Source organism: Hyperolius riggenbachi, chromosome 8 (assembly GCF_040937935.1).
Source record: "Hyperolius riggenbachi isolate aHypRig1 chromosome 8, aHypRig1.pri, whole genome shotgun sequence".
Taxonomy (NCBI): domain Eukaryota; kingdom Metazoa; phylum Chordata; class Amphibia; order Anura; family Hyperoliidae; genus Hyperolius; species Hyperolius riggenbachi.
The window spans coordinates 230,752,345-230,767,337 of NC_090653.1; the positions used below are offsets into that span (position 1 = coordinate 230,752,345).

The 14,993-nt window shown below is 44.6% G+C and overlaps 1 protein-coding gene across 2 annotated transcripts in view; it reads right to left on the reverse strand.

Annotated features, from left to right (window-relative positions):
* FAM120C (family with sequence similarity 120 member C) overlaps nt 1-14,618 on the reverse strand; it is a 97,053-nt gene extending 82,435 nt beyond the window's left edge. The window contains exon 1 of one of the 2 annotated variants that reach the window (XM_068248301.1): nt 13,853-14,618. In XM_068248301.1, the coding sequence (XP_068104402.1) occupies nt 13,853-14,371 (519 nt within the window). In that variant the 5' untranslated portion in view covers nt 14,372-14,618. The remainder of the gene's footprint in view (nt 1-13,852) is intronic. The other variant, XM_068248300.1, reaches the window with a different exon arrangement.
* Between the last annotated feature and the right edge of the window lie 375 nt (nt 14,619-14,993).

Below are 14,993 nucleotides of genomic sequence, written 5' to 3' on the forward strand. Positions count from 1 at the left end.
AGCACACAAGACGTGCGCTGACACTGCGGAAATCCTCCACAAGCGTAGAATTTGCGGGAACCCAGCTAAAGGTGCAATGCACCTGTAGAGGGAAATAACTGTCGACAGATGAAGCTGTGGAGTGCAGAGGAACAGCTCCTCTGCCCTGCCACACACGCCAGACAGGAATTGCACGAAGGGAAGAAACGCAGGGCAAGATAGCCCTGAAGGAGAGAGAGCAAAGCGACAGATTGTATGTGTGTGCACCAAACTAGTCGCCAACCCGCGACGGTGCACACACAACAGCAGATATGAAGTAGGAACGCAATCACGGGAGAGGCGATTGCCAGAGGTGACAAGGCTACAGCAAGGCAGAGCACGAGAGTAGCAAAGGCACAGCAAATGATACAATGAGGAGATAAGGAAAATAAACGCTAGCTAAACGCAAATACCGCACTCATTCGCAATAGTGCACGGTCCCCGCGTGATAAGCACAACAGAGACAAGCACGCCTAAATAACCACCGACAAACAAACATGAAACAGAGGACGCGAGCGCTTGCTTAACGGTTACCTCACCGAGCCTCCAGCAAGCGGTCGTAGCAGACAAGACAGACACACGAAAACAGGAATACGTAAGAGATACGATCCACTGCTCTTACCGTCAGAGCGAGCGCGATCCGAGTAAGGCAACAACAGAACAGAGGGGCCTACCAGTAACAACCGCTGCTCTGGTTAGCACCCCACAGACAGACAGAACAGGCAATACAAATAATGCAATCCTAACTGCACTAGGGAAACCTGCCTAGTGCAGTCCCAGGAATTACTCTAGGCTAATCTTCAACAAAGAGCAAGGCTGACACTCCAGGCGAGTGTTACACAGGAACTAACTCTTATGACCAGCAACTTACTGTGGGAAACACAGCTCTTTATAGAGCAAGCCCAAAAAGGATGTGGCTAGGCAATCTGCATGACAAACGTATGCAAATTCCTCAGCAGCAAGCTGCACAACTGACAAAAGGTCTCTCTTCCAGAGACCTGTAGAATGCAGACCTGAACAGTGGTCAAAAGGCTGCCTGCCTGCGCAGGCAGCCACGCGGATCCTCACACACCTGCCTAATTTTATTTAAACAATTATTGACCACTTTCTGTAAATCCAATAAACTGTTTCACTTCTCAAATATCACTGTGTGTGTCTCCTATATGATATATTTAAATCATTTTTTATTGCAACAACCAATGATTTATACATGAAAATAATGACAATTAACAAGGTTGCCCAAACTTTCGCATCCCACTGTAAATATTTAAGTGCTGTAGCTATGGTGTATGGCTTTGAATTACAATAAGTGCTAGAAAATGTTAAATTGTAGAGAGACATTATTTAACAATAAAAGTGACCAGAATCAAAGAGGAGATTCAAACAAACATTAACTATGGTAAAAAATTTAAGTCTGCCAAGAAACAAGTGGCCAAAGTCCACTATAGAAGTCAAGTTAGGAGAACTAAATGGCACTACAACTTATTGGCCTCAATTCACTAAGCTTTATCAAACACTTTACCAAACGTTTGATAATTTACCTCATGGGTAAAATCTAATTTTGTTATAGATTTATTGAATGTTTTATCGATCAAACATTCGATAAATAACACCTTAGATTTTACCCATGATTTAAATTATCAAAACGTTTGATAAAGTGTTTGATAAAGCTTAGTGAATTGAGGCCATTGTGTTCAACATCTGCCTCATCACAAAGGTCGGACGCTCAGTTTGTGGATTTGATGAAGGTGGTCAGGATTAAAAGATTATAACAAAACCAAAAAAACTACTGGTTCAGTTATTGGATATAAACTTACGATGATACAGGTAGGAACACCAGAACTATGGAGACAGAATGTCTCAACAACCCACATCAAGTGGGACTAGGGTGGACGGGGAAGAGGCCTTTAAATACCAAGAGGTTAAATGGTTCAATGAAGGCCTTTAGGTAAGTGCTGGTAAGATAGGATGGCTGACAGCTCCTCTAACACAATATAGGAAACAGAACAAAACTGTACAGATGCCAACATTACATAAATTCTGACTAACTAGTGAAATATCTGCTCAATGAAAGAACAGAGTAAAGTTCCCTTTAAAATCACCCTACAAGTAAGTCACCAACAGTGGCAAACACAAATCTGTATTTTGCCTATGGCACTTCATCATATTAAAATATATTACCGCACTCCTCTAGGAGGAGTGATTTACAGCACAGAGCAAATGCAATCTTCGCTAAGGTTACATATTACATTTAGCCAGTGCCTCGGTAACTACTCCAGTAAATAACAGAGAAAATCCTTTAAGAATCACATCTGCTTGATAGGAAAATAAAATTCCCCAATGGCACCATAAAACTAGGTTTACATGAAAGGTTCCACTAACACGCTCTTGGAGAGGTAACATTTAGTTGGGTGACTGTCAAAAATCATTAGTAAGACAGTGGCCCTTGGTGGCTGTGCTGGAAACCGCTGGCACTTTGCCCAAAGCCATACACAGATAAGATGGGTGAAAAATTACACTGCATTAGGAGGACAAAGTCCAGTCATTAATAAAAGACTAGAGGAAAACTGGGGCAGTGCGAATTTAATACACGGTTTTCAAAACAAACAGAAGGTATGCAGAACACAAGCAGGTAATCACGGCACTGAAACACATTCTGATGACATCAAGGTTCAAGGAGAGAACCTACACATAAAGGGCTTGATTCACAAAGCGGTGCAAACTGTTAGCACGCCTGTGAAAAGCCTTTTAGCACGTCTAAAAGGTTTTCGCGCGCTAATTTGCGCGCGCACTGCACAGAGCGCATGGCCGCTCCGTGCGAAGTGCCCATTAAAGCCTATGTGACTTAGAGCGCGCACAGGACTTTGTGCACGGTACTTAGCGCGCGAGCTGATTGAGAAAACCGGTGCTAACCTACTTAGCACCCTGGTTAGTGTGCCTAAAGACTTTATACGTGCTAAGTAGGTTAGCACCGCATAGTGAATCAAGCCTAAAGTGTGAAGCCAATTATCCTGACCTAATTTTATTAAGATTTTTTTTTTTGAATTTTTCATACAGACTCAAATTAGACCCACCCAAACTGGCCACATCTGCATTTAAATGATCAAATTTAAAGTGCACCGAGATGAATCTCTGTTGAAAAGTCAAATACCTAAGAATAGGGAAGCTGCTGAATGCTGTAGAGGTTTCTCACTCCGCCCTCCAGTCCACCATAGTTGAAGGCAGACCCCACAAAAAGAATGAGTCTAGCCACGTCAGGATCAAGCTGCTGCACCTAATGTGCATATTCATCCTTTTCTTTCCTCTGCGCCGATTTATGGCGCTGCCTGCAACCCGCCATTTCCCACTCTGCACCTCCATAGAAATGTACTGTAATATTCTGGCAGTGCCATCGGCTGATTACAGAAGATTCTGTAGCTGCGATTGGTTGATGCAGAGCAGCTGTCATTTTCAGATTGTCTGCCAAATGGATCTGCAAGTGTGAAGATGTAACAATAACAATAATATTTATATAGCGCTTTTCTCCCTGGGGACTCAAAGCGCTGTATTACAGGCAGCTTACCTGTAATAGCATTTACCCTCGCTCCGCTACTTACTCTACACCATACATGTCATACTCCGGTCCGTGGGCCAAATCTGGCCCTTGGGACCATCAGATTTGGCCCTCAGGTTTCCCCATTTTGCAATATTTGGCCCACTTAGGACCATCAGAGAAGATATATTGGAGGGTAAGCCATAGATCTCCAGGGAAGCCATGTGGGGAGGGGGAAAGCACTAGCTAACAGGGAATTGTATAGATGAGGGAGTAGGGCCACTAGACACCAGGGAATAGTATAGAGGAAGAAGGGGGGACACTGGACACCAGGGAACTGTATAAGGGGTGTATGGGGGCAATTATACACCAGGGAACTTTATAAGGGAGAGGGGTGGCCACTAGACATTGAGGTTGGCCTAGGACTTGGTCCCAGAGCTCAATTTCAGCCCACTTTGTATACGAGTTTGACACCCATGCTCTACACGGAGGTGAACAGAAGTAGAGGGCTGGAGATGCAGAGCAGGAGAAGGAGTGTTGCAGACAGCAACATTGTTCAGCATGAATGAGGAGAAAACAGGTGTTGAGCAGAGTGGGGCATAGACAGTGGAGGGGGACACAGCACAATGCAGCTGAACTCTCTTGCAGGAATACCTTCAGGACTTGGCCAGTCAGGTCCACTCACTGTGTTTTTTGGCCAGCCAAAGCCCAAAAGATGAGAAATTATTTGCATATTGGGTGCAGCAGACACCAACTTCACGAATTGGCAGGCCAGATGGCGAAGTGGCCAAATTCAGGTCAGTTGATGTAAACCAATCAATAGCTCCCAGAAAATGGAAAAAAAAAAAACTCGATCTAACAGGTTAAGAAATTTTCATTGATTGTAGAGGAAGAGTGCATTTCAGTTATATTTCGATCAATTCAGTGTTTGAGCTTGCAAATCAGCAGCTTGGTGGAGGGAAGAAGAGGAATGGCTGTGTTACACTTCCTGGACCGTTTGACAAATATATCAGACATTGATTCCAGTGTGTGGTAAAGCAAGCCCGAGGTGGGCTCATGAAATTACAAATAAAACCCGAGGGGCTGAGCGGATCAGGTAGCTTCCAAAACCACCGTTCCTTAGCACAAAATGACCTATACAATTGTTTCATCAAGCATATGTATGAGGCTTTAGGCCTACCAAAGAGGATGGCATGCTGCACCTTTATGATGTGGGAAGAGATCAATCCTGCAAGTCAAGGTGCGTACACACATGCGACTATAGTAGTTTGAAACAATCGTTCCCCGATCATTTCAAATGATGATCGTTTAAAAAAAAAAACATCCAACGATCATTAAGTCAAACGATGGACGAGCTAGATCGTTAAAAACGAAAGATCTGCCTTGGCGGATTTTTTTACACGACGATCGTTTGCAAAAGTAGAACAAAGTTAGAAAACGGTCGTTCGTACTAGGCTTGACATGCGCATTTCGTTATATCTCCATAGAACCTTTCATTTTTATGCCCAAGCTCAACAGTTGCTTTTCGTGATGTAACGATCGTTCTATGAATTTGTCCTGTGACACGTTATTTGCTACATGATTATACCATAATTGTCATTTTAACAGGAGAGAGTATTTTTGTATGTTTTGTCATCGCTATATTATGTAAATGCTCTACCTACATACCTACAGTATGAAATCTTGTATTGTAATGTAATATACGTAACGTTAGTTTTACAGTGTAACGTACGTTTTGAACTGTTAGTTACGTGTGGGCGGAACTTGCTATGATGTCACTTCCAGGAACAGTATGTAACGTTCCGGGAATTTTTTTTTTTTTTTTTTTTTACAAACCCGGTGTGTGAATGGTGCAGGGGTCTCTTGTGGAGCTTTTTCCCCCAAGCTATCACTATCTCCAAAGCTACACTGTCCACCTAAAGTAACTGCTGCTGCCTTTCCCCAGCTACAATAACCCCCACTGCCTCCCAGCTACACTGGCACCCCCTCCCCCCAGGCATCTGTATCCTCAGCAACTGTAAGGAAAAAAGCTTTACTGTGACCCCTGGCAACTGACCCCCAACGCACGTGTGCTGTTAGGCCACGTGCGCCAAGGGCACGCAGTGAGAGGGCGTCAGCGAGGTTGCAGGCATGAATAGACATGAGAATCGACCTGGCAGGATCAAGTAAGTCTTTCGCTGTAGCGCTTCACTCTGCAATTGCCTGGGGGTTACAGAGGCACATTGGAGCCTGTGGTAAAGCTGTTAGTTATTGAGTTGTTGCCGGGGGTAATGGGAGGCTCAGCGTGGGGAGGAACCGCCGCGGGAAAGGTTTTTTTTTATTCTGCATTTGCGGAGATATGTGAACTTGGCAGGGACTGCCATAGTAATAACGGTGTGTGCAGGGTGTGTGTGTGTGTGTGTGGGGGGGGGGGGGGGTTAGCAAGGACATTTGTTTGACACCTGGCACAATCTGAAATTTACTATTCGGACCATAAGACTTTTAAGACTACCACTTTTGGTGGAGAAAAAGTGTGTCTTATGGTCCAAAAAATACAGTATGCATGCATGAGGAAGTTAGACTATAGCTTTGCAGGAGTAGCTGTTACTTGAGATGCAGAAATGGCAACCGCCCTGATGTCTGGAACTGTGTGTTTTTATAGATCAATCCCATAAGCCAATTTGAGATTTTTTTTTATTTTTTGTGTGTGTGTGTAAATCAAACTATCATGACTGCATAAATCAGCATTTAACCTCTTCCCTACTGCCCACTGGCAGCGGAATGCAGCCGTACGCACAGGTGTATTCCCAGTCCTCCCTCCATCAAAAACAGATTGTTTAAAACATCTGTTTTTTGCACTGAAAAGTTCAAAAATAGGACGTTTTAAAACGTCCGTTTTGCATTAAAGAGAATCTGTACTCTGAAAATTCTTACAATAAAAAGCATACCATTCAATTCATTATGTTCTCCTGGGCCCCTTTGCTATTTCTGCCACTCCCTGCTGCAATCCTGGCTTGTAATTGCCAGTTTTAGGCAGTGTTTACAAACAAAAGACATGGCTGCTAACCAGCAGATAGGCTGAGAGAAGCTCAGTCTGTGACTCATACAGAGCCTGGAGGGGGTGTGTATAGCTTCTTCCTATCACAAGGAGAGCAGCACATTTCAGCCTGAGCCAACAAAGCTGACAAAGGAAACAATATTAGATTATATAACAGAGATAATATAGCCACTGTGCAACTAGGAAAGGCTGCAGTAAGACAGACCACCTTAGAACAGGTATAGGAACTTATAGGATGGAAGAAAAAGGGCTGAAACTTTTGTTCCAGAGTCTAAGTAGTTATACACTAAATGGAGTAAAGGTGCTTTCACACTGTGCACTTCGTGCTATGATTGCAATGGGGCCAAAAAGTCCCATTCCACCTTAGACATGCAGAGGCCATACAGTAAAGCATACTGTACAATGAAAGTATGCTTCATTGCTAGTGTAAACAGGCACAGCATCCAGTAAACGCATTGTATGCGCAACCTATGAGAACGCACTGTAAGAATATTATTGCATCGCATTGGGATGTGATGATTTGGTCTGTTGCGATGGAACGCAAATATTTCGGTGTAAAAAGGACCCTAAAACCTCAACTGTTTCTTTTACAAAGCAACTCATTTGCTCCCTGAATGTTTAGACTTTCAGATGTTCCATTCCCTCTCAGGCACCATCTCCATTCTATCATAATGGGATACCGGATCAATCTTAAAAACATTACACTGAAATAGCCAAGAATCAAAAGTCAGATTGCTGGCAGACTCATAACTTATGTAAGCTGGTGTGCCAGCTTGCTCCAGAGACGGATAATGCACTTTAGCTACATGCTGTGTACCCAGTGGGGGACCGGTGGGTACAGAATGTCATTAATAAAAACAACTGCACATAACTCCTGCACAGTACTGGGTTTACTAAACAAAGTAAGGAAAACAAAATATGCAAATTTAAATCCTAATCACATTTTACTTCCACTTAAAGGGATCCCGAGCAGAAGCTGTGGTTCAAAATAATATAGTAACCAGAAGAGAGGGAAGCCTCAGGATGCTACTGAGGCTCCCTCAGTGGTCTGATGTTCCCCGTCGCTGAGCACAGCCCCCTACACATCAGGGCCACGCTCCTCTGCCACGAGCACAGCTGAGCATGTGCAGTAGCACGCTGAAGAAAGAAGTTGCACTGCCCCAATATGATTAACAAACTTGTCGCTATTTTTCCGGGTGGGGGGATTCCACGCTCAGCGATGGGGGACAGCAGAGCAGTGAGGGAAGCGTCAATAGGATCCTGAGGCTTCCCTCTCTAAGTATCTTAGGGGGCCCATACACTGGTCGATTTCAGCTAGCCATCAATCTATCGATTTTATGGAATCGATCAGAAACATTCTTTCAAATCAGTAAATTGATCAATTTTTGATCGATTGCAATCAATTTCGATCGATTTGATCTGACAGGATGGAAGATCTAGGTCGATCTGCTGCTGGCAGCAGATAGATGGCCATTAGAGTTGCATTGGATCAAATGGTGCAATAATGCATTTAGATCGAATTTCAATAGATTTCATTCTGCAATCTATTGGAAATCTGTTCCTAGTGTGTGGCACACATCATAGATTCCTGTAAGATTCAACCTGACAGGCATCTGACAGAAATCTGATTGTCTAATCTGCTGCAAATCTATAAGAGTATGGCCACCTTTATTTTGTACTCGAGCTGCGGCTCAGGTACACTGCCCAACTCCACAACCTGTACGGCTTATGCACACACCTGCAATAATGGTCATCTGAAACCATAATTTTTGATCGTTTAGGACCGTCTTTTACTTAAATTTTTTTTATTTAATATGCTGCTCGGAAGAGGTCTACTCCATGCAGAGGGGGTAAGCAGAACCTAATTGTCTGCTCCTGCTACAGTACACAACAGAAATTGGACAGGGTATGCCATAAAGCCCAACTGCTATTGAAATGTTGAGGACAATTGTACACCCTTGGAATAGGTACTCAGAACACAAACTATTTTACGTGGGCAAAGTTGTATGGGTGTATGGGTCTTTAGTTTGAAATACAAGGGGGGGGGAACCTTCGTTTTTGCTACCATTACTTTGGGCTGGTGCACACTACAGGAGCTTTTTAAACACTAGAGATTTTACAAGCTCTTGCTAACGCAATGCTATGGTTTTTGTTTTTTTTATAAAATCACATTGCTCCAATGTGAACACACATGGGATAACATTAGCAAGAGCTTTTAACATCACAAAAGCGCTTGGAAAAGCTGGTGTGCACCAGCCCTTTGTGGAAGGATTTATAAATCTAGCTGTTGTGGAGGGACAACAAAACAAAACCCCAAGACCATTTTTGTGCCCGGTGACAGCAAGAGTCTAGTCACACTTGAAAAGGAAATCAAGAGTTACATAGGTTAAAAAGCAAGTTCACACTATGAACGTTGTGTTGCTGCGTGTGAACTCATTGCCCAGACATCTGTATGGGCATGCTCACATTTCTATGTTGTAAGGGACCACATTAGTGAGTAGCTGGATAATCTGATTGAAAATGTGCACGTTATTGAAATTGTTCATGCCATAATAGAATGTGCATGTTCACATTGCAAAGTATGCGCTGCACTATAACGCAGGTCTGTGGAGTTGGAGCAATTTTGGGTACCCGGAGTTGGAGTCGGTGATTTCATAAACTGAAGAGTCTGAGTCGGATGATTTTGTACAAAATCCACAGCCCTGGTAAGTATTAGACTAAGGAGTCGGAGTCTGAGCCATTTTGGGTACCCGGAGTCAGAGTTTAATGAACTGAGGAGTCTGAAGATTTTTGTACCGACTCCACAGCCCTGCTATAATGTGTGTATAACGCATTGTGTTAAATTAGCCTTAACCACTCCTTGTCTTAGAAAAGAAGAAACAAGTTTTAACTGGAGTCTGGCTTCAAAGTGCACGCAATACTTGAACACCACCCATTCCCTTTTTTACAGGGTTTAGTGCTTTAGTGGCACGCCAAAACATTTCTACATGGCATCAAGAGTGGCTGCATAGATAATGTTCTATTAAGCAGCTCTGGAAAAAGCTTGAAAATGCAGACATACCCCAGCATTGTACCGCTTCACATGGTTCAAGGAATACTTTGATCAGCTTATAGCTGCCAAGGTGCACCTGAAGTGAAATATAAGGTACATTTTGAATCAAACCTACGGTGGTTTAAATAACTCGAAAAGTATTCCTGGTGCTTGAGGCCTTCAGGGTCCCTCCACTTCTCAACCTTTTTGATCTTCGACTAGCCCAAATCCTCTCCAGGAGACGCCGCGGCCTGCAGGCGTTCATTAGAACTGAGCATGTGCAAGTTCTCAACTGTGCATGACCAGTAAAAGGAACTCACTCATAGCCTGGTGATCTTCTGGAGTGCTGTAAATCAAAAAGGTAATAGAATGGAGAATGAGAGGCAGTGTTCTCCCCAAGCTCTTTTAGCCGGGTGCTCTACCAGGCTAATTTTGGCAGGCACCCGGCTGTCATTGGCTGTCCCCCTCATATATTAGCAAAGTAGCACCAGCCCTGCATTCCCCGTCATGCTCCACCCGGCTACTTTTTCATGCCACCCAGCTGGGAAAAGAATCTGGGAAGAACACTGGGGAGGAACCTCAAGGACAACTAACAGGCAATAGAGTCGTCATTATTTTCTCTGGCAACCCCAGGGTGTTGACTGAATTTTTTTTTGCAAACCTCAGGTGTACTTTGTATAGGTGCATAGCACTATTTAAAGAACCCACATACAAATGCCCTTTATATCGAACATCCTATGTATGTTAAAAAGAGGCAAGGGAAAAATAAGGCAAATAGTTTGAGACTCACTCCATAATCAGTTAACACAAAAGGTGCATATTAAAGTGACTCTGTAACAAAAATTACGTTTTTTCTACCATCCTACAAGTTCCTAAACCTATTCTTATGTGTTCTGGCTTACTGTAGCTCTTTCTACTATAACCATCTCTGTAATAAATCAATGTATCTTTCCCCTGTCAGACTTGTCGGCCTGTGTCTGGAAGGCTGCCAAGTTCTTCAGTGTTGAACTGTTCCTCTATGCACACTCCAGTGTGTGTTTTATTTACATAAGCCAGCAGCTTCTCTGCTATCTTATCAGTGATAGAAGAGAGCTGGATAAAATTCCTCCTCTGGAGGCTGTGAAAGGAGCTGGTCTGTCACATACTGAGGAATTAACGACATAGGTAGAGCTGTCTGCAGGAAGCCTGCAATGTTCAGTGCATGAGAGAAGCTGGGGACAGAAGGTAAACACACACAAGTGATCTCTTGAGATTCAGAAGTAAGGCTGTATACAGCCTGCTTGTGTATGGATGTATTTTCTATGTGTGGACATGCTGTACATCAACCTACTTCCTGTTTTGGTGGCCATTTTGTTTGTTTATAAACAAACTTTTTAAAACTGTTTGACTACTTTTAATGCGGCGGGGAGCGGCGAAATTGTGACAGAGGGTAATAGATGTCCCCTAACACACTGGTAGGTTTACTTTTGTGCGATTTTAACAATACAGATTCTCTTTAAGATCTCTTTCACATGGGAGGCTGAACACTGAATTCATCACCTGTCACCTGTTCCATGCACTAACCAGGTACTTGCTAGGGCTTGACTCAGGCAGTAGGGAGACAGCCACCGAATCCCATCTGAGCGTGGCTGCACTTAGACTCCACATGATATTTTTTTCTGCCTGGCAACAGCACCACGTGTCAAGCGCTGACATGCGTTGTGTTAAAAATGCTGTCAAATTAAATTGCAGCTTGATGGGGCTTGGTAGCTGGCAGGTTACAAGAGTGCAGTTTAGCCTCATGTGAAAAAGGCCCAGAAGTTGTAATTTGAGGACTTGTTCACATTAGGAGGCAGCTAAAAGTTTACAAAACAGTATTCATTGCACCTACCCACACTATAGTAGGAGAAAGTACAGAACAGCCACCAGCACTGCCACCATACAATAGGAATGCTCCCATAGCATTTTGAGAATCACTAGCTTGAACAGCAAATAATGGTTAAAGCAAAATGACACTCCTAAACAGGAGTTGCCTTCTTTAGCTTTTAGACCTCCAGATTGAATTGGAGCAACATCACTCCCATTGTTAGTCATCTATTTATTGAAATGTCAGAGCCTTTAGGCGATTTCTTGCATATTACTGTGTTGCTAGCTAGGAACTGCCCTGTATGTTATAAACCTTAGTAAACCAGGGCCAATGCCATCACACGTTTCCCATGGGATTACAAGCTAGCCTATATAAAGTAGATACATAGGCTGTCTACACAGACTGCTGAACGGCATACATTGTGGACACAGTAGGTAAAGTACACAGGATGTCTACAGAATGCAGCAAAGCACATGGCATTTCTTAAAAAGACTACACTGTGCTCAATGTAAACTAAATGTAACAGAACATACATGATCCAGCAAGCCTGGCATGGATATACTAAAGATAGTCAGGGTTAATCTTTTTGAGGGGGCCCAGCGGGAAAGGGAACGGTTCTCCAATCACAGCACCCACTAAAACGCAATGCATTGTAAAATGGCAGAATAGTGTGGGCGAAATTATTTACAACCTACGGTAAGTGAAGAGCGTGCTGTCAACCCAACCAATTTAGCAGAATTTCCCTATGATGTTTCCCGTTAGGTCCCCTCATGAAGACTAGCGCAAGAAAATGTTAATAGTTTAAAGTTTGGAGACATCACCCGAGTCATATTAAACCAAATGCAGGTATTGCTGAACACAGCAACACTGACAATTTAGATGTGTTAACAGAAAAGATTATGCAAGTACATGCATTTAATAGCAAACACATAAGAACTAGTTTGCCATTTTAATAAGCCGAGTTGGAGTACAGAAGTGATCCTTCAAACCTGGAAATTTTTAGCTCTTGCCTGGGTCACAGCCAAACGTGAAGATCACTGAAAGGTTAGTGAATTAGCACCTGAGCTACTAGAATAGCATGGGCCTGCAGTAGGTACCTGTCATTTAATAAATCCAGGTTATCATGAGTTTACTTACAGTGTTTCTGCTGTGAATAGCTTTAAAACTGTAATAGAAAATACTACAGCCCTGTATTAAAAAAAAAAAAAAATCTTTGCTGGTTGAAACCTTTTTTGGGCCAACATACTGCAGCCAGTAACAGTTAAAGCATGGTTGGGAAAGTAGCATGTCCCATGTGGAAAGAAGTAGGAGGCTCCCTGACAATCCAATTAAGTGGGATTGTGCCATGACTGACAGCTGGTTTTGAAATGCAGGAGCAAAAGTCAGAGAAGGTACATGGGTACTTTTAAGGCCCATTTCCAGGTTGTCTTTTTTCCCTTCACCTCACAAATATCTTCTGTTTCCCTTGCCTTTAGTCTTGTAACATATCAACACTTTAAAATAAGATCCTAAAAACCTAAAATTTGCTCAATTGAAGACTGCTTCCAGAGCCTGTATTATTATGTGCTGCCATCTGGGAGGCATGGCCGAGCTGTCACTCATCAACCCTCCCAATCAGATTTGCAACTGGGCTGCCAGTCAAGCCCTCTCTCCTTGGGTCAATGAAAGGCTGTAAGGCCAGCCTTGGTGCTGAATAGGGATGGCAGGTTTAACTAAGCCATCAATGGTAGATCTCTATTTATTCAGCTGCCAGTTAACCAATCAGCATTCCTCAATCTGACGTGACCCAGAGCAATCCTTTACCACTGAATAGTATAAACAGTGTTATAATATAAATATAGTTGATCGTTAGGCCCCATTAACACTGGAAACCGCAAACCACTAACGATATTACTAGCGTTTTGCAAAGTGATTTCCCCATGATTTTTCAATGTGGCAAAGCGATTTTGGAGAGATTGCATTTTTTTAACATTGAAATGCAATTGCTCCATAATCACATTTGTGAATTCAGCAAATCTCTAATTGCTGGCAATCACTACATTGCCAACCTCTTTACTTTGCAGTAGTGCTTTCAAAAATGCTAGTGATCACCAGCACTGCTGAAATTGCTGGTAAAAAAAAAAAAAGCTCTAGTGTTAATGGGGCCTTAGAAAATACAGCCCAGAATTGGAATCACATAAGATCTCCAGTGGTTTCCAGCTAAGGAGACCCATACAAATTAAACGCTGTGGTCAGATGTGCCACAGGTGAATGTTGCAAACTTCTGCCATGTAATATCAATCACAGTAGGCCAGGTTTGCAGGATCCCTCGTGTTCTCGCAGAAGCAGCTCAGTCATCACTGTGGTACAAAGACACAAACTGGGCACACTGCGCACTGTCCTGGTTACCTTCACTCTAAACCGGATCATGGCCAGGCGAATGCAGTGGGCCAGACAGGCGGGTGGCAGAAACCAGGCCCGGGGGGGCGGGGTGCCCTTGTTTCCAACGTGGCTGACAATCAGCTGAGCCGTCTGGCGCTCGCCCTGTGCCCGCCGAGCCCACTCGGGCAGCCTCTCCTTGGCCAGCGTGCCGTTGAACATGGCCACCAGCTCCAGGCCGCCCTGGTAGAGACACGCCTGGGAGAGAGCCGCCAGGTACCCCAGCATGGCGTTCCACTGGCCCCCGCAAACCCAGTCCGTCTGATAGCCCCCATAGAGGCGCTGCAGGGCCGAGTCGGCGTCCACAAGTACCCGGCAGGGTGGGGGCGCTCCCGGGGAGGGGGGTTGTGTAGGAGGGGGCGGCGGCGGGGGATAGCCCGCGCGGTGCTGCTGCCGGGCCACCGTCCTGGCCAACTTCAACAGGTCTACGGGCACCACGGCGCCTGGGCAGCGCTTCTCCAGGAACTCCTGGAAGCCCTGTACCCCCATTGTATCGGGCCGTGAGGAGGCGAGGGAAAACGGCGGAGAGGAGCGCAGCGACTGGAAGAACACGTCGGGAGATACGATTAGGAGGCAGGCAGAGCAGCCAGGAATGGGTGTAGCGGGCGGCTTCCTCCCTCACTGAAGCTGGCTGAGGGGGGACGGTCCCTGAGCGCCACCAGCCGCCATCTTAATCGCCTTCTTCTTCTTCAGCAGCACTCACTTGCTACGCCCCGAAGCGCGGTGCATCCCGGGAAATGGAGTACCTGCCCACGCCAGCAGCCCCTGCTGCCCGACCGCCTGGCACTACATCTCCCGGCATGCTCCGCGCCTTGGGGCCCCGTCCTTCCTCTTCGGCTCCGCGAGGAGTTCGATAACAGGCAGCTTTCTCATTAGGGCGCACCGTCAGCTAAATTGCATTTATTGAGAACTGCAGGATAAACCAGCAGCGACAGAAGCACCCACGTTTCTTGTCATAGCGAGAGAGAAACTCGAGAGGCTTTGTGGGTACGGTGTGGCCGCAAAGTATTCTGGACTTGTAGTTCTTGATGCACCATAATCAGGGACGTTCCCTAAAGAAGTGAAGAGATAAGCACTACATTTCCCACAGTGCTCTCGTTAGACAGTAGGA